The 25,079-nt window shown below is 52.0% G+C and overlaps 1 protein-coding gene across 1 annotated transcript in view; it reads right to left on the bottom strand.

The window, feature by feature from the left end:
* PREX1 (phosphatidylinositol-3,4,5-trisphosphate dependent Rac exchange factor 1) overlaps window positions 1-24,163 on the bottom strand; it is a 205,085-nt gene extending 180,922 nt beyond the window's left edge. Inside the window, exon 1 of the mRNA XM_075528620.1 lies at window positions 23,863-24,163. Within this exon, the coding sequence (XP_075384735.1) occupies window positions 23,863-24,090 (228 nt within the window). The 5' untranslated portion in view covers window positions 24,091-24,163. The remainder of the gene's footprint in view (window positions 1-23,862) is intronic.
* Window positions 24,164-25,079: the final 916 nt, after the last annotated feature.

Here is a 25,079-nt window from a genome sequence, read left to right as displayed (position 1 = left end):
GGTGTCAGGCAGAGAGAGAGAGGCAGCTAAGGGGACCAGGAGGCATAACGGTCTGTCTTAGAACTCACGGAGTATAACGAAAAGCTCTCTTTCTGCTTCTGACCCCAAAGGGCCCGGAGCCACCCCAGTGACACGACTACCACAGCAGCCCCACACAACAGGTACACATTTTAAAGCCTTAAAGAAGCCAAGAACTGTCCTGTTTATCAGTCTATCTGAATGTGTAACAACAATGTGTTAATGATAGCTAGTGAAGCAATGCCAAATCTTTCTTTATATCCCTCCCCATTTTCTGCCCAGAGCCATTCAGAAATATCCGCTATCAGAGTCTCCCTCCCCTCCCTTTTACCAAGTTGGCATTATGGTTTCTGTCTGACTCGGCAACTTACCTTCCTCATTAACCCTACAGCCGTGGACATCCCTGTAGGACAGCAGAGAGAGAGAGGCCACTATCCTGTTTAAACAGCATCTCTCGGTGTGGAGAAACCACAACCTTAGTCTGCTCATGAGTGCTCATGAGGCTTTTGTTTTTGATGTTCTCTTTGTGGGTTTGTGTTTAGCGGCAGATTTCCCCCCAAAGACAGAAGTCATCTGCACTCCCATCAGCCGCAGGGGAAGGGCCCGTTTCCAGCTGCGACCGTCAGACTGTCACTCAGGTGTGTGTCTGCATGGTGACAGCATGGAAGGTGGCTACTCAGCTGAGATGGAGCTCCTTCTGGGTCTCTCTCTGCAAATGCTACCAAAGTCACACGTATCCTAGACCCAGCTGCGGACACGGGGCTGTCAGGGAGCAGCTGTCTACCACCAAGGAGGCCCTGGGCTGGACGGAGATGCCTCCCCCCCCCCCCCCCCCCCCGAGACCCAGCCCCATTCTCACAGGCCTGCACCATCTTGGGTTCTGAAACAGATTTCACACCCGGGATGAACAAAGATGCCTTTGTCCCCAGGAAAGGGGGAGAGAGGTTGCAAGAACATTCTGGGTTCTGTTCATTCAAATCTCGGTGGGTGGGGAGAGGGAGGAAGAAGGAGGAGGGCAGTGTGGGGGAGAAGCAAGATGCTCCTTGGGCTGACCTGGGGAGGCAGATGCCTAAGGCAAAGCTGGAGCAGCCCCTGAAACTCCCTCTGTCCACTCCCCGAGTCGTTCCCACCGTCTGCTGAGCTCTCTCCTGGAAGCCTGGAAGCACTTCCCATTTATCCAACGGGGGGGGGGGGGGGGGAGAGAGAAACCGAATCACTCCCATTTCACAGATGAGAAATTGAAATCAGAGGCTCCAGGCAATGAAGGCTCAACTCCAGTCACAGCAGGTTTCACGAGCGAGCGGGCCGACCACCCCAGGCACCAGCTGCCAGTCTCTCCCCTGCTGGGCTGCCGTGGCAGGTTCCTCCCTCTGCCTCGGCTACAGCCCCACTCCACTGGCAGCCAGCGGATCCCATCAAAATTAAGTCCTAGCCTATCCTTCCTCTGTTCAAAAGCTCCAGCCACTTCCTCCCCCCACCCCCAAAGCAAACACAGAGTCCTCACAATGGCCCACAAAGCCTTGCACATTCTGCCACCAGCCTCCCTGCTCCCACTGTCACCTTCTTGATATCACCTCCTATGATTCCCTACCACCACTACACGTACACACACACACACACGCATACACACACACTCATTCAGCCTCACAGGCCACCTTGTTGTTCCTGCCTCTAGACCACTGCACCCACTCTTCCCTGCACCTGGAATACTCTTTCCCAGAGCCCTGGTGGTGGAGCAGTTAAGCTTTGGGCTTCTAACCACAAGGTCAGCAGCTGGAAACCAGTAGCCAGCTCCAAGGGAGAACAATGAGGCTTTCTACTTGGTAAAGAATCACAGTTCTGGAAACCTTCAGGAGCAGGGTGACACCACCCCACCGGATCCCTAGGAGTCAGCAACGATTCAATGGCTGTGACTTTGGCTTGGTTTTCAGCACCCACTGAGCTCCCTCTCCTGCTTCCTCCAGGTGTGTTTCTACACCACTGCGCTTCTCCTTGTCACACCTGACACGTGTGGCCACGACCTGACGTGAGCATTTGTTCACTGCCCGGTCGCTCTCATGGCAACAGACACTCCCTGAGGGCCAGCACTTTGCTGTGTGTCCTGCTGCACCCTGGCATTTGGAGAACCACCCGACACATCGCAGGCACTCAAAGTAGTTGGTGACTAAATACATGAACCTGACTGGAGGACATCGGGGAGGGCTTCGAGAAGGAAGCTACATAGACAGTGAGACCAAAATGCGGAGGAGGAGTTAGCTAGGCACCGGCAGACACGGCAAGCAATTCTGGCTGAGAGGCTTTGAGGTTTGTTTCTTCTGAAGGCAACAAGAGTTGGATTTTCTGTCACTTGCAATCAAAGGATCCTGAAGAACAACCAGCCCCTGACCTCGTCCTCACCCTCATCCCTAAGCCAGGTCTTCCCGGCTGCACTGCAAGAGTGGGCAGTCGCCAAGCCTAACCAGGATCGCGTCTGGGTCCAGTGATCCAAGAAGAGGGGCGCCTCCCTGGTCCCTCTGCACCCCGACAGCACTCAAGGCACCTGGGACTCTGAGCTGAGCCCACTGCTTCCTCACTGAGGTCTGCACCTCAGTGCCTCCCAAAGGTGCTCGAGTACAGGGCATGTTTTGGGAAGTCAGGCAGACACATAAGGGAACCTCCAGCTGAACAGCTGACGTCGTGGAAAGAAAAAGGAATGAGGATGTCCACAGGTCCAGATGAGAACTGGAAACACAGGGACTCCAGGACCAATCATGAGAGGAACCATACCAGGAGGGGAAGGGTAAGGTGGGGGAGAAGGGGAACTGATCACAAGGATCTACATATAACCTCCTCCCTGGGGGACAGACAACAGAAAAATGGTGAAGGGAGACGTCGGATAGTATAAGGCATGACAAAATAATAATAATTTATAAATTATCAAGGGTTTGTGAGGGAAGTGGGCAGGGAGAAAGGGAGAGAAATGAGGAGCTGAGACCAAGGACTCAGGGAGAAAGCAGATGTTTTGAGAAGGATGATGGCAACAAATGTACAAATGTGCTTGACACCATGGATGGACGGATGGATTGTGATAAGAGTTGTACGAGCCCCCAATAAAATGATTTAAAAAAGAAAAAGGAATGATTGCCACAGGAAGTGAAAGTCGGGGTAAGAGAATCCAGAGGTGAGCATGAGGCCCAGTCCCCTCTCCCCACCCTGCAACCCCAAAGACCCACCCTCTCTCCTCTCCTCCACTTCACAGACCCAAAAGACCCCCCAGCACACACAAACTGGAACTAGCATGTGAGCCCAAATGCCTTCATGGATCAAGCAAGCAGACAGTTGGCTGGGTTTCCTGCAAAATGACAGAATCCCAAACCGACTGCCTGGCAAGGCCTTCCCACTCAGTGATCCCATAGAACCAGGAACTGCTCCTTAGGACTTCCGAAGCTGTAAATCCTCCGGGAAGCTGACAGCCTAATCTTTCGCCCTCAGAATGGCGAGTGGGTTTGAACCGCCAACCTTGCAGGAAGTAGCCCACTGCTTAACCCACTGTGCCACTAGGTCTCCTTCATGGACTGACACTGATAGCCTTTTAGCAGAGAAGTGTTGCTGGGAGGGGGGCTTACAAACACTTTAAGAACGCTCTTCTCTTCCAACGAGAGCCCTGCTGCCTCCCACTCTTCTTAAAGCACGTGGCCTACCTGGTCTGGCTTTCAAGCTTCCCAACTGGCAGAAATCAGGGTTGGAAGAAATACCTACCGCAAGGTTCTCTTAATAGGCCAAGAATCATGATCCTTGGCAAGCCAACAGCCCACCTCACCACCTGGGGGGCGGGGGGAAGGTGTGGGCACTGGGTCTCGGCTCATGAGGCAGCCGCTTGACAGTCCCAGGGCTGCCCTACAGGGAAGTGAATGAACGTGGTGTGGACGGAGCTTCTAACTGGTCCAGAGGTCAGAAACACAAATTTCATAGATTTCCCATGTTTCAAAGTAGGCAACTAAAACATGTATAAACAAGCAAACAAAAATACCACTATGCCAGTCAGACAAAAGCCATGCATTGGCCCAATCTAGTCTGAGGACCTCCAGTTTGGAAGCCATGAGTCCCCATGATGGACACAAATGAATGAGTCACTGCCTTAATCCAGTCCATGTCCTCAGCACGGAGCACAAGAAAGACCTGGCCTACAAAAAGTGACTTCAGGCCAGAATGAACTAAACACACACACACACACACACACACACACACACACACACACACACACACACACAGTCTAAAGATCTAGGAGGGAGTTTCCCCAGAAATGCAAGATTCATCCAACCCATTTGGACACAACTTAATCCCCCCCTTGGTCCTCTAAAGAGTGTCTGGTGGGGGACAAAAGCAGAACCCTCCTAGAAGAGGAATCAGGAAGCCTGTGTTTGTGTTCCGGCTCAGCCACAAGCTCACGTGGTAGCCCTGGGCCAAGCTCTGGGCATCAGTTACCCCTTCTGGAAAAGTGAGACAATTGGGTAAGATGATGTCTCAGCCCTAAGGGCCCACTTCTAGGATTCTAGTTGCCAATGGATAATTTACTTGACCTTCTAAGGGCTAAAAGACCCAACCCCAAGCTTTCTTCAATGAGGCAATCAGCAAACTAGCAGCACTTGAACAAGTGTGTAAAATCACAATAATTATTTTTATTATAGCTAATAGATAAAGGGATTTCAAAGGATTCGCAGGAAAATTCCGTATGTTTTCACGCCATTTTTCCGTGATCATTTTGAAGGCTCCTCTCTATGCTGTGCTGACTGTGTGCCAGTTATTGTCCTTACGGGTCAGAAACCAAAACAAAGAACCACTTGCTGTCCAGGCAATTCTGACTCCCAGTAACCCGTGCGAGTCAAGTTAGAATCCCTCCATGGGTTCGCAGTAACTGACTTTGCAGAAGTAGATGGCCAGCCTTTCTACTGAGGAGTCCTCGGCTGGACTCCAGCCCCCGAGCTTTCAGTTAGCAGCTGAGTGTTCCACTATCTGTACCATCCTGAGACCTTAGAGAGCTTAAAAACAGCAACACCCTCACTGCCATCGAGTCAACTCTGACTTACAGTGACCCTATGGGACAGGGAGAACTGCCACTGTGAGTTTCCAAAACTGCCACTCTGCCGGAGTAGAAAGCTCTGTCTTTCTCCCACAGTGTCTGGTGGTTTTGAACTACAGACTTTATGGATTGCAGCCCAACCCGTAACCAGAATGCCACGAGGCCTCCGTTATAATTCTTCAATCACTTAATTCTCCCACCAGCCTGAGAGGCGGCCCATTCAGAAAGAAGCAAGCTGAAGCACACAAAGGTGAAGCAATTTGCCCACAATCACGTAGCCATAAGTAGCTGGGATCTGAACCAGACAGTGGGGAATCCGGGGCCCCTGTGTCATGATGAAACCAGGAAAGGTTAGGCAATGAGGACACAGAGTAACAGGAGGAAGTGCTCAAAGAGGGAGAAAGAAAGCAAATCTAAACTTGCACAACCGGGTATGCAGTGTGATCACACCCGAAACACAAAAAAACACACCTCCTGCAGACACACCGTGTCCAACTTATAGTAACCCTGCAGAACAGAGTAGAACTGCCCCTGTGGGCTTCCGAGACTAACTTTTTACAGGATTGTAAAGCCTCCTCTATCTCCCATGGAGGGGCGGCTGGTGGTTTCGAACTGCTGACCTTGAGGTGCGCAGCCCAAAGCGCACCTCACTATGCCACCAGAAGAATGAGGAGACACAACCCGAGGCAAAACTGTTCCATTCTTCCATGACGTGTGAGGTACCATGATCCCCCTGGCCACATGTCCCTGGTCAACCCCGCCTCATCCTCTTCCCCTGCCCTGCACACTGCCATGTCCCCAGAATCTAAGACTGGGCCAGGCACACGGCAGACTCTACTAGCTGCTCATTTCTTGATGGGCATTGACATGGTTTCCACATTTTGGCTTTGGAATCAGGCTGCAGTGAACATCAGAGTACGAATCTCTTGTGAGCCTCAAGTCTTCGGGTCTATTGCTGGGTCTTATGGTAGTTGAACTTTTTCATTTTTTTAGGCATCACACAATGGCCACATCATTTTGCAGTCCCACCAGGAAAGATAAACATTCAATTTCCCCATATCCTTGCCCTCGACAAGGAGCCCTGGTAGCACAGTGGTCATGCGATGAGCTGCTAACTACAAGGCCAGCAGTTCAAAACCATCAGCTGCTTGCTCAGGAGAAAGACAGAGCTTTCGATTCCCAGAGGGAGTTACAGTCTTGGAACCCCACAGTGGCAGTTCTACTCTGTCCCATAGGGTCGTCATGAACCATCCTTCCTGCCCCCAAGCCTTCCCATACCCACAGAGCTACAATTCTGATGTTTGGGGTTGGAAGAGGATGTAAGGGCAGGCAATTTGACCATCTTGCTGCCATCGGCTGAAGATGCCCTCAGAAACTGACTCAGCTCAGTATCCGCAGCCAAGAGAAGACAAGAGCTCTGCTCCAGAGCTCTGGCCTGCACACTGGTCTCTAGCCTGCTCCACATCTTGTGTGTTTATATTTTTATCTTCTCCATCCTAGTGGGGGTGAGTTGGTATATCACTGTTATTTGATTTGCATCTCTTTGATGGCTCACGATGTTGAGCATCTTTTCTGGGTTCCTGGCCATTTGAATGTCCTCTAAATCCTTTGTCCACTTTGTGATTGGGATTTTTTTTTCCTTTTAGCTATTAAGTCACCCACGTTATATCGCTATAGGGGTTCTGATATTCTTGTTGGGTACGTGGTTTCTAAAGATGTTCTCTCAGAACATTTGTCTTTTTACTTTTGAGGTAACGTCTTTTGATGGAGAAAACATTTTCCTTTTGATGAGGTCCCATTTATTTGTTTGTCTCTTGCTATTTGTACTTTTGTTATTATATTCAATAATCCACTGCTGAAGATAGGAAATGCCAAAATGTTTTAAAGTCACCGAAAAAGTAAGTTTTGAAAAAAATGAATGAAAAGGCCCATGAAAACAGCATGTTTGAGGTTTGTGCATCTCTTTATGTACATAGAAATGTTTCATATATACAACAGACACCACAAACATCATTTCACCACACTTGGTTCCATGAGAGAGATCTCCGGTAGCTGAACTACATAAGGGATTATGCCGAGAAGCCCCTCTGCTTTCTGTTACCTCTGGGATCCAGCAAAAATACAAAGGGGTACCCCAAAATACAAAATTTTGGGGGGTCAAACTTACGTATTTTAATTTGTTTACAAAACAGCCTTATCAAAGTACTCTCCATTACTCTTAATACATTTGTCAAATCTGTGATGCCATTCATGGAAACATTTTTCAAATTCATCTGTTTGGATGGCTGACAGCATCTCCCTGGTTTTTTTCTTCACCTTTTCTACAAAGTCAAATCACTGTCCTTTCATGTCCCTCTTCATTCGTGGAAACAAAAAGAAGTTGCACAGAGTGAGCTCAGGTGAGTCAAGTGTGTGGTGCAAGAGTGGCATGCTGGGTTTTTTTTCTCTCCAAAAACTGATGCACTGAGATAGCTGCATGAGTAGGTGCATTGCTGTGGTGGCAAAACCAGTCTGCAAATCTGCCACAAATCAGGCCTTTTTTGGTTGCACACTGTTATGCAATCTTTTCAGAACCTCTAAATAGAAAGCTTGATTAACAGTCTGATTGGTGGAATAAACTTCACATGCACTATCTCCTTCACATCCTATCCGGTTTGGAGGCAGGGTAACCCCCTTGTAACCCTTAAACAAAAGCCAATCAAATGCTCTGGCCAGACATCAGCTGGTGGCTAGAACTACCCAGAACTCCCTGAATATTGCAAATAAAACCCTGTGGTCCCTCTGCTCTCCCAGTTGTGATATGGAGAGGAAGCCAAGAAACAAGAAAGCCAGTCTGTAACCACTCCCCTGCTGGGGTCTACATGCCCCACTGAGTCATGGCCACTAATTAAGAAAGTACCAGGAAGCAGGAACACCTCTGTCACAGGATGGCTCATTCCATCCCTATTATTTGCTCATCTTTCATTCAACACTTCCTAACAGAGAGCCCACTGATGTCCTAAGCACCAGGGATGCAACAAGGAGTACGCAAGAACAGGACCTTGACCTCACATGATGTTTACTGTAATGGGAAAGATGGGCACTAAACAAGTAAACAGACCAGATGGTTTCCAAGAGTGACAGGTACCAAGAAGAACACAGTAAGACGGTGTAGAGTAAGTGACTAAAAGGGTTCCTAGGGAGATGACATCTGAGCTAAGGCCTGAAAGACAGGGAGGGGGTCCCCATTGCAAAGCTTGGTTAAAAGGGTCCCAGGCAATGTGAACATCATGTGTCAGGGCTCACAGGCTGGAGCGAGCTTGGTACAGTTCAAGAGAAAGGAAGCTGAAGGGAGCAGAGCATAATGAACAGGTGGGGAGAGAAGACTGGAGCAGGGACATAACCAGATCACATAAGACTCTCCAAACAACAGTAAAGAGTTTAGATTTCCATTTTCTGCTACATCCACCCAGCAGAAGGGGGCCGGGAGAAGCCAGAGTTCCCTTATGATTTTATGGCTCCATCCAACAAAACAGAATTAAATGTGAGAATGGTAGACACACCCACCCACACACTCTGTCAATAATGACATTAAATGTAAGAGGACTACACAATCCAGCTAAATAGAAATTATTATCAGAATAGGTAAAAATGCCATATCTAACTACATAAGATCAACTTGAAATAGAAAGTCACAAATAAGCTGAGAAGGAAATTTGGAAAACAGAAAGCTGGTGTAGCTATATTTTCAGCTAAAACAGACTCCAAAACAAAGACCATTAGCAACGATACAGAAGTGTGGTTAGTAATGATAAAAGGGTCACAGAAATCCTAAGTGACACAATCATCAAATTTTACAAAGTCAAAATGGACAGAAATAACTGGAGGGATACATGAATCGACCATCACGTCTGAGATGCTCATAGCCCTCTCCCAGCAACCAGGGAAACCGGGGGACTTGAACGATACTATCAACCCCCTTGATCTAAACAGCATTTCTAGACCAATACTGCCCCCAACAACAGAAGAGAGTTCTTTTCAAATGCATGAGGAATGGTCAACAAGTTAGGCCATGCCACGTGTTCAGTCATAAACCAAGTCTCAATAAATATCAAAGGGCTGTCTCAGGGGTGATCTAGGTCAATTGGCATAACACGGTCCAGAAAGACTAGTTCTCTATCCTACTTTGGTGAGTAGCTGGGTCTTAAAAGCTTGTAACTATTGTTCTCTTGCTGTTCAGAAAACAGAAGAGTAAAGAAAACAAGACAAGAGGAAACAATTAACGCAAAGGACTAAGGGGCCACACAAACCACAGCACCCACCACCCTGAGACCAGAAGAACTAGATGGTGCCCAGCCACTGTGACCACCGGTTCTGACTGGGGTCTCAGTAGAAGGTCCTGGACAGAGGTAGGAGAAAAATGTAGGACAAATGAAAAATTATTTTTTTTAATTTGAAAAGAAGACATTGGATAGCCCCTCACAGGAGGGCCACAAGGAGGAGACGAGCCAGGCAGGGTGCAATGTAGCACAGACAAAACATACAAGTTTCCTCTAGTTCTTTAATGCTTCCTTCCCCCCCACTATCATGACCCCGATTCTTCCTTACACATCCGGTTAAACCAGAGCATGTATACTGGTACAGATAAGAACTCGAAACACAGGGAATCCAGGACAGATAAACCTCTCGGGGCCAATAATGAGAGCAGCAATACCAGGAGGGGAAGGGAAAGAGGAAAGTGGGGGGCAGGGGGGAGGAACCGATCACAATGAGCTACAGATAACCCCATCCCAAGGGGGCGGACAACAGAAAACTGGGCGAAGGGAGACATTGGCCAGTGTAAGACATGAAAAAATAATAATTTATAAATTATCAAGGGTTCATGAGGGAGAAAGGAGGGGGAGGAGAAATAAAGAGGAGCTGATACCAAGGGCTCAAGTAGAAAGAAAAGGTTTTGAAAATGATGATGACAACATATGTACAAAAGTGCTTGACACATGGATTGTGGTAAGTGCTGTACAAGCCCCCCAATAAAAATTATTTTAAAAAAGAAGAAGAGGACCAGGCTTACTGGTCTAACAGGGACTGGTAGACCCCCGGAGACTCTGACCCTTAGTCAACCTTCCAACCTGGAACTGAACCCACCCCTGGGAATCACCTTTCAGCCCAACAATAGATAGGCCTCTGAAGTGAACAAAGAACCCCTTGGAGGAACATACTCCTCAGAGTAATCTAGTCAAGGAAGCCCGAGAAGGAGCCCCAAAACGAATGCAGCAGGGAAGAAGAGGCTGGAAAGGAAAGCCCGGGGAGGACCTGGGAAGGGGGCGGCCGCACGGAGATCTCAAGGGAAACACATAGAAAGCGTGCCAACCGAACCACGATAAACTGTTTTTGTTTTTAAGGTATCAAGTACAATAGACAACTGAAAAAAAATTTTTTTTAATGGAAGGGGGAAAAAAAATAAAAGGGGTACAAGCCCAGACGATCTTCTCTGAGCATTGAAGTGTGTTGTTCTTAGCAGCCCTGCGCATGACAGACGGGACACCACCATCCTGCACCATCCTCACACTCTCCTGTCTGAGCTCCCTGTTGCAGCCACCGTGTCTGTCCATTTTGTCCTGATTCTTTCTCTTCCTCGCTGCCCCTCTATGTTACCAGCAGGATGTCCTTCTCCAAGGACTGGTCTTTCCTAGTACCATGTCCAAAGGGCATGAGATGAAGTCTATCCATCCTCAATGGACCAGGCTGGTTCTTTGGGCAGTCCATGGTACTTTCAATATTTTTATCCAGCACCAGAACCCAAGTGCATCGATTCTTCTCTAGTCTTCCATGTTGGATGTCCAACTTTCCCAAGCAGAGGGGGCACTGAAAATACCCTGGCTTGGGTCAGGCATGCCTTCGTGCTCAGAGTAACACCCATGCTTTTCAATACTTTAAAGAGGTCTTGTGCTACAAATTGACCCAATGCAATGCAGCAGGTGATCTCTTAACTTGCTATGAAAATAGAAATCACTAAACAAGTAATCTGGAAAAGCCTCAAAATTGGGGAATCGGCCCACCCAGAATGGCTTCCTCACCCCCTGGTCCCCTGTCAGAGCTGCTGCTGTTGTGAGAGACCGTTGAGTCAAATTCAACTTTCACCTCACGTGTGACAGAACAACATTGCCTCCTGGCTGTCATCCTCACAAAAGGAGATCACTGGGTCTTTCTCCCCAAAGGTGCTAGCTGGGTTCAAACCACCAACCCTTCCATTAGCAGCTGAGCGCTTCACTGTGGGACCTCAGAGTACCAGAAGACAATGTCCGCCACAACCGTCTCCTGGAGCAGGGAGCAGTCAGCCTCTGCCCTACGGAAGCTCCTCAACAAAATCACTTCCAGAGCTATTGAGGGGAGGGGGGGTCTGTGTGCCACACTGGAAAGGCCAAGTTTCCCATCAGGGTGGGAAATGCATCCCCCCTCTCTCCCCACTCTATCTCTCTCAACTGGAACCTGACTGGCCCCACCCGACAATCAATGCACTCTGCTCAGGGGCTACTCTGGGCAAGAGCCAGGGGTCAAGAAGATGGGCTTTGGCATCTGACAGTCCTGAGTTCAAATCCACCACGCGTCTGCCTCTGTTTTCCTCATCCAGGAAGTGGGTCTGAAGATGACCTCCTCCACAGGGCAGAGGCAAAAGCCAGTTTCATGCAGCGAAGTGCTGTTATGATGGCCGGGGTGAAGGGTGAGGTCCAGGGTCCCTCCAAATAGTTTCTAATCATGCAAATTAGTTTCCTGAACAGAATAACAAGGGCGTCTCCTCTCTCACTGTCAACAGCCCTCCCAGCCAGCAGCAGCCCGCAGGACAGCCGTTCACACACTTCTCTGAGTGCTCAGCGGGTCTCTTCCAGCAAGGCTCCCTAAGGTGTCATTGGGTGCCCGTGCGCACAGGGAGGCTGAGACCCAGGTGGGGAAAGAATCGCACCCAGGTCACACCGCCGTCTGGGCACAGATGCCAGGCCTCCTGACTTCCAGGCTCCCTCGCTGCCTGGGAGGTCCAGGGTATCACCCCCTCCTGGGTTCAGACCACAAGCAGGAGGAGGCCACTGAAGAGCACTGCCCAGGGCTGGTATCCAAATCAATGAGTACTTGCTCGACCCCTGCTGAACCTGCCTCCCACAGCAATGGGCACCTGCCCACCTCAGCTCCCCTTTCATCCCTCCAGCCACCTTGACCTCCTCTCTTCCTCACACAAGCCAAGCAGGGTCCTGCCTCAGGCCCTTTGCACATGCTGTGTCCTTTGCCTGGAACATACACTTTTCAATTCTTTCCTAGCTGTCTCCTTCTTCAAGACTCAGCCCAGACCCCACCTCCAACCCTAATCACCCTCAAGTTCATTCCAACTCAGAGACCCTATAGGACAAGTGACCCTACAGGACAGAAGACACAAACAGCTGCCACATCTGCCCTCGGAGGAGCTGGTAGGTCCAAACTGCCACTTTTTCAGTGGGCAGCCAAGCACTTGACCGCGTTCATCATCCATATGGCATACCCACAAGGTGTACGAGCCTGAGCGAGTTGATCAACCTCTCCGGCCCTTGGTTCCCCCATCCACAACCTGGGTGTCATGATGAGACCCACATGGGAGGTCTCACAAGGGCTCAGAGACATACGACACGCAGCACTCAGCACAGGGCTTGGCACCAGGTGGGACCTCAGTAAGCAGAACCATTATCTCAACTCGAAATACTTCCTCGCGTGGTCTCGTCTAGCCCTGGGGTGTCCCAGGAGTCCTTCAAGGAAGGGGCGTTGTCTGTCTTGCTCCAAAAACCTCCACAACTGTGCCTGACACACAGTGGGTGCTTCACGCCTCATTACTGAACAAATAACTGAATCGGTTAGTGGGAGCACCAGCTGCTCAGACCTGAGCACCATGCTCAGACCGGGGCCTCCTTCCTTGTGGAAGCCACTCACACAGCCCAGGCCCCGGGCTCTATTGACCAATGGTCACCTGCTTCTTTCCACCAGCCTTGGGTGGCCCTGGTCCCGCCAGCCTGAAATAGCCTCGCTTCCCCTGGCCCAGAGTCAAGTCCTCTTCGTTAGTTCCACCCTGGGGAAACACAGGCTGAGTGTCTACTGCCAGACACAAGAGAGCAGGGCAGTTTCCTTCCTGATCCTCCTAGTGCCAAGAAAATAAAAATAAAGATCAAATCCCCACCAGGGCTGAGGACAGAGGGTTTCCCTGCTGCGTGGGACCTCTGGCCAGAGGAAGGCTGAAAGGGCGCAGGGTCTACCGTGAGCTTAGCGCCCAGCTGTGTCGGCCACTTTCCTGCACCGGCCCGTTCAGTCCTTGCAGTGACCTATGAGGGCGATGACTATGACCCTCTTTGTTCTGCAGGTGGGGAAACCAGGATTCCGAGAGGCAAGGGGACTGCTCCAAGGTCACACGAGGACAGAGCTGAGCCATCAAGAGAAAGAAAGAGCCTCTTCTGAGACAGGACTGGTGCAAACAAGCCTGAAACGTGGTGCTAACTGCATCACCTCACTGATCTATCTCTCTCTCTCTCTCTCTCTCTCTCTCTCTTCACTTCCATAGATTCCTGCAGAGACATGTGAATGCCAGAGCAGGTCTGAAAGCAAGGCATGTTAGGCAAAGGAAGACTTAGCCCACTGGTTCTCAACCACAAGTGATTTTGAGCCCTAGAGACAATGTTTGGTTGTCACATCTAGGGGACGGGGTGCAACTGGCCCCTGATGGGCACAGCCCAGGGATGCTGCTAAACCTCCTGAAATGCACAGGACAGCTCCCCAGGACAGGTAACTTCTGCCTCAAATGGTCACAGTGCTGAGGTTGAAGAGTTCTATTTTCGCTTTGCCTGTAATGTTTCCCGGAGTCCTGGTGGTGCTGTGGGTTAGGCTGCCAATCAAAAGGTTGACAGTTCTAACCCAGCAACTGCTCTGTAGCAGAAAGATGAGGATGTCTACTCTCACAAAGATTGCACACTCTCAGGAGTCTCTAAATGGGGTCAATGTGAATCAGAGTCCCCTCGGAGGTGGTGGCTTTTTGTTTGGTTTGTAAGGTTTCGCCAAGCAGGGCCAAGCACGGGCCTGGTTAGGCGTCAAGCATGGGCCTGGTTAGGGACATCCACTGTCATCAAGGCGATTCCAACTCGACTCAGTGATCCTGCAAGACAGAGCAGAACCGCCCTGTGGGGGTCCAAGACTATAAAGCCCATCTTTCTCCCGAGGAGCAGCTGGTGTGTTCAAAATGCCCACCTTCCAGTTAGTGGCTGAGCGCTTAAACTCTGCACTGCCAGGGCTCCTGTTAGGGACACAGCAGGGACCAAGTCAGTCCTCAGAGGAGGGCAGGAGGGCTGCTCGCAGGAGCTCACGTGAGGGAGCAAGACATGGTGGGGGACTAAACTCACTCTCTGCCATGCAGTCAAGACCGACCCATAGCCACCTTGCAGGACAGGGTAGAAGTGCCCTTATGAGATGCTCACACTATAACTGTTTACAGGGTTAAAAAGCCCCATCTTTCCCCAACACATAACCACTAGGCCACCAGGGCAGTGGGCTAAATGGGCATCAGGAATGCTGAAATGAGGGGAGGCACTCTGCAAGGAAGGCTCCTCTGAGCAGACACTGGTCCTGAGGCCTGCAGGACACACCCAGCAGAGCTGACATGATGTCACTTCTGTGTTTAAGGTACCTTGCTGAAATATCCTTGTTTTAACTCAGCTGTTTGTCTTCCTGTTGTTCAGATGTAGGATTCTTTGTGTCTGTTGGTTATTATACCCTTATCAAAAACACGGCTCCCCAAAAGACCAGGAATGCCAAGGGTCCCAGTAACCACCAAGGGAAGCTGAACGAGGCTGGAAGGATCCCCCGAGAGTCTTTGAGAGAAGCCAGCCCTGTCGTTAATGCCTTACCTCTGGGCTTCCGTCGTCCAGAACTGAGACAGGACACGTCCGGGTTGCTTTCAGCTACCCAGGGTTGGAAGGAGGGATTTGAGGGGCAGGCACATTGGCAAGAAGCTTGGATTTTAACACACACCTCACTGAGGTGAGAGGGAGTCACAAGGAAGATCGCTCCAGAGAGGAAGGAGCAAGGGCCAAGGCCGTGGGGCTGGCCAGGTGGGAAAGCTGTGGGGAGGCTGAGTGACTCGAGTGGAGGGGACTGCAGGAAGAGTCCTCTGAGATGGAGTCAGGGAGGGCAGGGAAACTAGCCCCATGCAGCAGGGCCTTGTGGGACACTGCAAGGACTTTGGCTTTTGTCTGAAGGAGAGGGGGAAGTAACTAAAGTGGATACTTAAAAACTTAAGTTCTAAGCTTGTCAATCATAGCCAAACACCTTGAGGAAATGAGTAGTTGGATCTGAGGATTCAAGACCATATAGTCTCAGGGACATCAAGATCAATTAGCACAACACAGTCCACAAAAGATATCCTTCTTCCAGTAAGACTGGGGTCTCAGAAGCTTGTGAGCAGCCACTTAACACAAAACTATTGGTCCCTCCCACTTCAGAGCAAAAAAGAATGAAAAAAGCCAATGACTCTGGTAAACAATTCATCCAAAGGTCTAGTGGACCACACAAACCTCAGCCTCCATGATGGCGCCCAGCCACCACTACTGACCACTCTGGAAGAGATCACAATTAGTACGTCCTGGAAAGAGTGGAGCAAAACTCATAATCCTGAGAGAAAAAAAAAAACAGGCTCCTCACCATTCCATGAGACAAACACCTTCAAGCTGGGAAGGAACTCATTGGCCAGGCTCAGCTTTCAGCTCAACAATAGGCTGGTCCACACAATTAACACCAGGGAGGCTAACTAACACAGCCCCCAGAACAACCAAGCCCAGGAGATCAAAGGGCAGCTGTTTGCCCCCTCTAAGGCTCAGAAGGCAGGGAAAGAGTAGAAAGGCTACATCCAGGGAGGAAGTTTGAAGAGTGCTGGCCCAGTGTGGGGATCCCAATCAATGCCAGGAACCCAAATGCCTATCAAAGTTGAATGGAAAACCCACTTGCTCTGTAAACTCCGCCCACATCACAATCAAAAAGTTGTCTTTAAACTTAACCCTTTTAAAAGGCAGAGTAGAAAAAAAAAACAAAAAAGGCAGAGTAGAGAGAGAGTCTGGCCCCTGACCAGCTTCTAAGTATGGAAATGCCCCCTGGAGAACCTATTGATCCAACCTAAGCGCTCAGTGGCTAACTGGAAGAAAAAAAAAAGTCAGCAATTCAAACCCACCAGCCTGCGGGAGAACAATGGGGCAGTCGGCTTCTGTAGAGACAAAGGCAGTTCTACTCTATCCTGCAGGGCTACTGTGAGTTGGGCTCAACTTGACAATGGGCTTGCACTTTTTGCTTTGGGACCCAGGCTAAAACACTCAAGCCACCCTCGCCAGGACTCTCAATGGAACCCTGACTGGGCACTGCTCACCTCCCATGGGGAAGGGGAGTGAACATACCTCACCTACAAAGTGAGGAACTTTGGGCCCAGTGACCCAACTGGCTGGCCTTGAGTTCTACAGTCTGCAAACCTCTGGAACCGGAAGCGGCCTGCCTTGGCCCGGGACCTGAGGAACGATACTGCTGGGAACTGCACACTGATTTGAGCACCAGACCACCCTGCCCATCGCCCACCTACCACCCACCAGGGCCCCAGCCGAGAGCCCATGTCTAATCAAAACAATCTGCTCAGTCAGGCCCTCCTGCAGCCAGGCATGGCCTACTTCAGCAACTTAACTCTTGCAAAACCTCGGGGGGGGGGGGGGGGGCTGTGAAGCAAATAGGATGTGGGTTTCTTCATCGCAGGGCGTGGCTCTGAGCTAACAGGTCTTCAGCTCACTGGCCTGATAAAGGGGACCTTCTCCCAAAAACGGGAGGGCGGGTGAAACCTGAAGCTGTCAGTCAAAAGCCAAGAACACCAACCCCATCCATCTCTTCCTAAAGAGGCGGATACATGGTTACAAACGCAGATGCAGAATCACTTAGTGGATGGACAAGCAGGATGAAGAACGTGCTGGCGCCAAGGCAGGAACCACAGTTTCCCTGATGGTCACCCTGCTGCTAGGACAAGGGCAACATCTCTGCAGTCGGTTAAGGCTCCCAGCCGGAAATACACAGTAGTTTCCCTTGGGCTTGAACTGTCCACTGCGGTGTTTTCCATTCGTTCCCCTTGTCACGCTTGCAGACACTTGGGATTCTCTGATGGCCTGGTGCAGCTCAGCCCGCCGCCCAGAGGGGCCTGACCCTCCAGCAAAAGAAGGCTCAGGTCACTTGGAGCCTGTGACTTCATTCCCTCCCACTCAGACAGCCCCGGAAGTGGCATAAAAGCAGTCACGGCGCTCATGTTGGGGGAGTTCGGGATGGTTGTAATGAGTGTGGCCTCAGAGACAAAACTGCCTGGGCTCTGTCGGCCTCTTGGTGAGTCTGTCTCACTGCTCACACAGGAAATGCACACTGAGCCTGGGACCAGCAAACGTGAGGCATTACTGGGAGGTTGGCAAATTATTGCTATTACCATTGTGGCAATAGTAATCTCACAGCCATGCTGAAAATGCCATGATTCCTATCTGTTGACCTGAAAAAACTAAAGCCCGCATCACACGCCCAATTTTACACAAAGCAATTATTACGGACCAGGTTTCCTGGTATACTTTTCTCCCTTCTTCTTATCCCACTTTCTCCTTCTCCACATCCTTACATCCGGTGCCCCAACCTCCTGCAACCTTAGAACATGGCAGGTTCTAAGAATGAACATGTCCTCTGCAGGGACATCCTACTCATAGTAACCCCACCGAGGTGAGAAGGTAGCGCTGCCCCACGGGGCCTCCTAGGCTGTGATCTCTGTGGAAGCAGATCACTAGGTCTGGCTCCTGCAGAGCAGCTGCTGGCTTTGAATGGCTGGCCCTTTGGTCAGCAGCTGAGCACTTAACCCTGGGGCTTCTCATGCATGCAAGGTACAGGTGTGTGTGGTGGTTATCATCTGTGCTCCAAAAATAGCATCCTGTTATGTTCAGGCCCAGAGAGCATCTGACGTTTTGCAATGCCGTCACGTGGCAATGCCCCCCAAGACACCAGTAAAGTCATTCTTTCCCCTGATTACAGAATCCAAACCTTGCCCTCCACCCTCCAACCACTGGCATGTCTCCCTAGTGGGACACGGGGAGTACGGGGTCTTTTTTAAAAAACAACAAACAGTGACAACAAGAAACCACAGTTTCTTGTTTTGGCAAAAGCAGCGCTCCAATGAGAGGAAGGCTCAGGTCTCCTCCCCGCAAAAAGCAGAACCACAGAGAGCATTCTGGGAGCTGCCTGCTTGCAGGCCCTGTTCCTGAGGGACCCTTGCCCAGCCAGCTGAAGGGAAGCTCTCTGGGTGCCTGAGGAGGACTGCAGTGGACAGCTCACCAGCCCCCACCAGTCCCTCTGCCCGACCAGCCAGGCCCTCTTTCTCTGCCCCACCCAACTGGCTGGCAGGCCGCTCACAGGACCCTTGGAGACAGGGACCCCAACCCAATACAATAAGAGGGGGGTGGACCTGGTTCCAGGGCTCATTTACTTCCTCTCTGAGGGGGAACCCCCTTCACCCACTCACCCTGCTGCTCATCTCCAACGAAGCCCCCACAGCAATCTGCAAACCTGCTCTGTGCCTAAGGAGCCTGGTAGTGCAGCAGCTAAGCACTTGGCTGCTAACCAAAGGTGGGAGGTTCAAACCCCACCTGGTGATCTGTTCCTGTAAACTCTGTCCCCTGGGGTCGCTATGAAGCAAAAAAAACTCGATGGCCCCTAACAACAACAACAACATATGAGCCTGGCACTGTTGTAAGAGCTTTTACTTCAGGCCCAGTCAAGTTACACAGCAACACTTCACCACAAGGCAGCTGCTGCCCTAGGTCCATCGGACAGAGCAGGTCAGGGTCAGCCCAGGGTCACCTTCAGTCTCAAAAACTCAGCGCAGAGACCCTGTAAGACAAGAGTAGACCTGTCCCTGTGTCTCCTAGTGGTGACTGTTCACAAGGGGAGAAAACCTCATCTTTTCTCCCGGGGAGTGATAAGTGATTCCAAACCGGTGGTCTATGGTTAGCAACCCAGTGGGTAACCCCCGCAGCCTGGCTCTAAAACCCTTCAGTCAACCACCACCTGGTAAACAGGCACACCAAGACTCCTTCTGCAGCTCTCTCCAATCTGCAAAAGACAGAATGGCGGAGGGAGAGGCAGCGCAGGTGGAGGTTAAGAGTGGCACCTACCGGGGCTCGAGCCTGGATCTGCCACCATCATAATCATGTGCCGAGCCCCTTAGAGGCCAGCGTCAGTTTTAGAAACGGTTTGGGCTGAGATTCTAGAGTAGGGCAACCTGGGTTCCCCCCATCCTGCAGTATGACACTGCCTCAGTTTCCTCGTCTGTCAGTGAGGAGGGGCACAGCAGCACTACTTTCTAAGGATGATGGAAGGATTCATGGATTCATATAGTTTAAAACGCTCTGCATAGGAAATGCTAAGTGTCCACCCCCGCCTGGTAATGTGTGTCAGTAGGCTTAGCATCACTAATGGCGGGAGATCCAGAGTGCACGCACACGTACACACAAGTAGTGTCCAACAGTCAGGGCTTCTACACGCTGAGCACAGAAGCTCCAAGTGGACACCTGGGAAATTTTCCCTAAAACCTCTATGCTTTTCCTCAAGGCTGACACAGGCTTTCTAGGAAAAAGCTAGTCCCTTCCTTTGTCTCTTAAACACATGCCACCAAAGGCAGAGGTTCCCTTGGAGATGGGAAGGGAGGGAGTACAAGCCAAGCCCTGGAGAATGTGGACAGAGATGGGGAGCTCCTGGGGAAACCTCAGCACCCCAGGCCCAGAACCAAACATAGCTGCTAGATTCTGTAGAAAGAGGTCAGAGGGTCCAAAAGAAACTCACTCCAAAGCCCTGGCCTCCTTTCAGAGCTAACACCTCACTTCCTCCAAGCAGCCTTCCCTGACTGCTCCTGCTCTATGGATGCAGAAATCCATAGCCTATCACCCTCATCGACTGGATGAGCACATAATGATGACAATAATCCATGATCTTGACTAATTTTTTCAAGTTCTATCATTTTATTAATAAACATCAGAGACACATTAGAAGTCTACATTTATTTATGATAAAACAAAGTCTATCTAAAGCAAGGAGTTAACATTATGCTTAATAGGCAATTGTTACAAAAATACCTCTTTTTATCATTTTATTGGGGGTTCTTACAACTCATCACAATGCATTCATCCATCCATGTGTCAAGCACATTTGTACATTTGTTGCCCTCATCATTCCCAAAAGATTTGGTTTCTACTTGGCTCTTGGTATCAGTTCCTGATCTTGACTAATTTTTATGAAGCTTACCCTACTGCCTGTCTGTCAGTTTGTCACCCTACGGCAGCTTGCATGTTGTTGTGGTGCTGGAAGCTAGGTCACTTGTATTTCCACAGAGTCACTCACGGTGGGCACATTTCAGTGGTGTTTCCAGACTAAGGCAGACTAGGCAAAAAGACCTGGCCACCTCTTTCCAAAAATTAGCCACAAAAATCCCTATGGACCACAACAGAATGCTGCCTGACACAGTGGCTGCGACAATGGATACAAGCACACCGACAGTCCTGGAGATGGACCGGGACCAGGCATCACTTCTTTCTGTTACACACAGGTCCCAAGGAGTAGGGGCCAACACGACAACTCACATAGACCTGCCAGGTACGCCCTAATTCATTTAACTCAGTGAAACCTCTCTTAAACCCCTGGAAACTGGGATCTGTTGTTATTTTCCAGAGCCCTCGTGCGGTAAAAGGAGCCCTGGTGGCATAGTGGTCATGCACCGGGCTGCTCACCGCAGGGTCAGCCGTTGCCCATCACCAGCCGCTCCTTGAGAGAAAGATGAGGCTTTCTACTCCAGGAAACCCACGGGGGCAGTTCTGCACTGTCTTACAGGGTCACCATAAGTCTGAATCCACTCAACGGCAAGTTTGCTCTGTTTTGTTTTTAGTGCCGCGCTGGTTAAGCACTACCATCACGAACTGAAAGCCGGACGGTTCGAACTCACTGGTGGCCCAGCGAGAGAAAAGCCCTGGTGACCTGCTTCTGTGACTATGGACGTGGAAATCCGAACGGGCAGTTCTGTTCTGTCCTGGATCGAGGGTTGCAATGAGCTGGTATCAACCGGCGAACACACCACGGCAGTTTTCATCCTCCACTTCACAGATGAGGAAACTGAGGCTCAGAAGGATTAAGCCGCTTGTCCAAGGTCACGCCACCCAAGAATGTCATCCCAGCCTTGTACCTGGATTTTTCTAGGCCCCCATTGTTGCAACCTAAGGAGCCCTGGTGAGCATTGGTTCAACCCCACCAGCCACTCCGTGGGAGCAAAACGAGGCTTTCTGCTCCTTAAAAACCCTATCAAGAGTCGCAGGGAGTCAGAATCTACTGGCCGTGGGCAGATTTCTTAGTGTGCACTCGAGTAGATGGTCCTCTCCTTGGAAGCAGGAACTCAGCTGGGTATCAGAGGCTCAAATTCCACAAGCTGTCCTTAACATCAGGGACACTGGAGGCCAGGGAAGCCTGGAAGCCTGCCTCCACCGCAGGGAATTGAAAGTCGGGCCCATCCTGGAGCCACTGGGGAGAAGGGGGAGGGGGAAATTCCCTCGGCAAATATGAAGGCTGAGAGGAGATAGAGTGGGAAGACAGAAGACAATCAAAACCTGTAGGCTGCCTGGAGCACAGCGCCCTGGTAATTAGTAGTTCCTGATGCTCTAAGCCCTGGCTTTTCAAACTAAAAGGCCTTGGGTTGCTTAAGGGACATTTCTGATGGGGTTGGACAAGAGAGGGCTCCTGTGCCTCCCAAGGACCCCCAGGTGCCTCTGGTCAGGTTACACAATCAATCTGCTTCAGACAGCAAAAGGACACAGCAGGAAGGAAGCCTGCCTTCCCCCCACCCCCTCCCCCTCCTTGTTTTACAGGTGGGGAAACTAAGGTCAGAATAGGTGGCCTGACTGGTCCCAGATGTCATCACCAGAACTAGCTCATCCCAGAACTGACTAGCTCATCAGCAACACAATCACCACCGGCTGAACTTGGAATCTTAAAAGTGTCAAAGGGATAATACAGAACTGGAGAGGGTTTGTTTGTTTGTTTGTTTCTTGACTAACACAAATGGTTTCTCCTGGTCCTTGTCCATTACCCCCAGCCTTCTCTGGATTCGGCACGGTGGACAATTTAAAACCACAGCTAACCCCATCGCTATCTCGATCTGCTTGGAAACCACACTATTTACGGCAGGGGGGGGTTGGAGGGAGAGGTATATTTTCTTTCCCATTAATACAAAAAAAAAAAAGGTTCAAGTTTCCTGTTTCCCTGGACAACTGAGGAGGAGCAGGGAGTGGCTCAGAAGAAGACTGACAGAGTCCCCTCGAATTTGACAAGGCGGACCAGAGAGTCTTTCTTGTCTAACTGTGTGAGAGGGAGAGGTGGGAAAGACATGCCAGCTCGGTACCATTTGTAGGAGTCTTTCTAGAAGAGTCCTTGGGCCAACCGGTTGTCCATGTCTCTGTGCCTGGCTTTCACCCCACCCCCACCTCCAAATACACCCACCTCCCAGAGTGAGAACCTGACTCTTACACAAGCCCAAGGGTACCCCCCAAGCACCAGGAACCCAACGAATGCCAGCGTCTTTCCTCTTTCCACCCAGAAGCTCAGAGCCCAGCTCAGGGGTCTAAGAAGGAGCCACCACCCCCTGCCGGCCCATCCTGAGCCAGGATTAAAAGACTTCCTGGAGCAGAGCAGGCGAGTAAATGAGGTCCTAGCAGGAGGCAGGGAGATTACTCAGGAGTCTCCAAACTTGCATCCGAGGCTCAGCCCAGTCCCACCTCCCGCGTGCCCCCAGTCACTTTTCTCACTTCCTACTAGAGTAGAGAAGTGGCCCCTTCCTCTCCGAGGAGAAAGAAACAGTAGTCCAGAATCAGGGTTTCCAGCACCGGAAGGGCTGGTCGGGTTCAAAATCCAGTGGTCCCACCGTCACCAGTTGTGCGATCCTGGGCAAATCACTCAACCTATCTGAAACTAGCTCGCCCCAGTTAAAAGCTGGTGGGGAAAGCCGGGTCCCTACTTCCTGGACCACTTGTGAAGGTTATCGCTGGGAATGACACATGCAAGGTGCCAGGCACATAAAGGGCGCTCAGTTGTTATTTTATAAACAGTGTCTGAGACTGGGGTTTTGCAACTTGGGAGGCGAGGGGCATGGGGCCCTGAACTGCGAGGGGTGGGGGTGGTAGGGGAGCGGGGAGGGAATATTAGAACATTAGAGGAGGGTCTTCTACCCTGGGGTTTTGCCCATTCCCATCCCCCGGGGGCTTCCGTTTTTACCCTCCTCTGGCCTCTAGGATTTCTAGAAGCCGCCCCACCTCCAGAACAGCGTTTGGCTCCAGGAGATGCACAAATTCCCGGGAAAAAGACGCAGGAGCGAAAGCTTGGAGGCGCCTGGGTCCCAGAGCCCCTGCCTCGCGGATGTAACTAATTTTAAAACTATTTGAAAGGCGGGGAGTGGGAGGGGGGGGGAGACAAAAGGGCAGCGCGCCTGCGGGGCGGGCTGAGTGCCGGAGACCCCTGGTCTGGGGCCGGCCGGCGAGGTCGTCCAGACCTCTAGAGAAGCACGACCGCCTCACTTCTCCGCGAGCCTCGCACGGAGCCTCCCGGGAGACCGTGGCCACAGGTTGTGGGAGGACCCCTCCCAGGCTGTGGGCTTTCTCGCTCCGGAGCAGAACTGGCGGCCAGAGCCTGGCAGTCCCCCCCCTGATCCTGGCGCCACTCACCGACTGCAAGAAGCGCAAGGTGCCCACGTAGTCCCTCTCGGTGCCCAAGATCTCGTTGAGGACGCAGAGGCGGAGGCGTAGCTGGCGCTCGGACTCCCGGGCTGCCGAGCACGGACCGGGGCCGGAGCTGGGGGCTGCAGGGCCGGGAGCTGGGGGCTCCGAGCGAGCACCGTCCCCAGCCCCGTCGCCGCTGGGGCCGCTGCCGCTGGGGCCACTGGCTGTCTCCATTCTAGCCTGGCCGCGCGGCGCCGGTTCCTTGCCCCGCGCGGAGGTCGCGCCGAACGGCGGCTCAGGCGTCCAGGCGCCCCATCCCGGACGGGGCGCGCCGGCGGGCCGGGCGCATGGCGCGGCGGGCGGCGGGCGGGCGGGACTGGGGGCCGGGTGACGGGCCGGGGACGGAGGTAGCGCGCGGAGGCCGGCCGAAGGGCGGGAGGGGGCCGGCCCTCGGGGCTCCCAGACGGCGCCCCCCCGCCACCGCCACCGCCACCGCCGCCCAGGGAGCGTCTGCCAAGTGCCACGCCGCGCTCCGCCGCAGAGCCGCTCCGCGCGCGCACGGGGCCCCTTGGAGACGCGCCGCTGCGCTCGCAGCTCGGTCGGGAACTCGGCGCGGCTACAGCGGGGTCACCAGGGACACCTGGGCGGGAAAGCCCTCCGGAAGAGGCCCCGCGGCGCCGGAGAGCCCGAGCGGCACGCCAGCAGCTGCCAGCGCACCAACTCCGCGCCCGGACGCGTGGCGCCACCCCCCGCGGGCTACGCCACTCCCACCCCGACACACGCGACACCCGCCGCGCAGATGCACACGCACGCGGGTCCCGCCGCCGCTGCTGGTGCTCCGGCCGAGTAAACACCGGTGGGAACGCGCGCAGCGGGCCCGCTCCGAGCCAGTCGGCCCCGCTCGGCGCTGGCCGGCCACCCCCCAGGAAAAGGCAGGCGGTCTCTGTCCCGGGCGCGCGGCCTCCCTCCTGGGGACACCCCGGCCCTTTGGGTGCCCCCGGGTGCCGCCACGACCTTGGGTAGGAAGACACGGGGCCCCCGCCTGCCCTTACATCCTCTTTTCTCTTTTCCTCTGCTTTTTCTCTCCTGCGTTCTTCCTTTTTGCTCTTGCCTCCCTTTTTTGCCTCTCTCTGAAATTCTTTGTCCCCTGGAGGTGACCCTGCCCTTTCCACCTCCTCCAGAAGAAATTATGACGTACTTTCCAGTTATTGATTAGGTGGCAG

The sequence above is a fragment of the Tenrec ecaudatus genome, chromosome 12 (assembly GCF_050624435.1).
Source record: "Tenrec ecaudatus isolate mTenEca1 chromosome 12, mTenEca1.hap1, whole genome shotgun sequence".
NCBI classification, from domain to species: Eukaryota; Metazoa; Chordata; class Mammalia; order Afrosoricida; family Tenrecidae; genus Tenrec; species Tenrec ecaudatus.
Note: the sequence above shows the minus strand (reverse complement) of the source record. Positions and strands in the feature narration are given on the sequence as shown.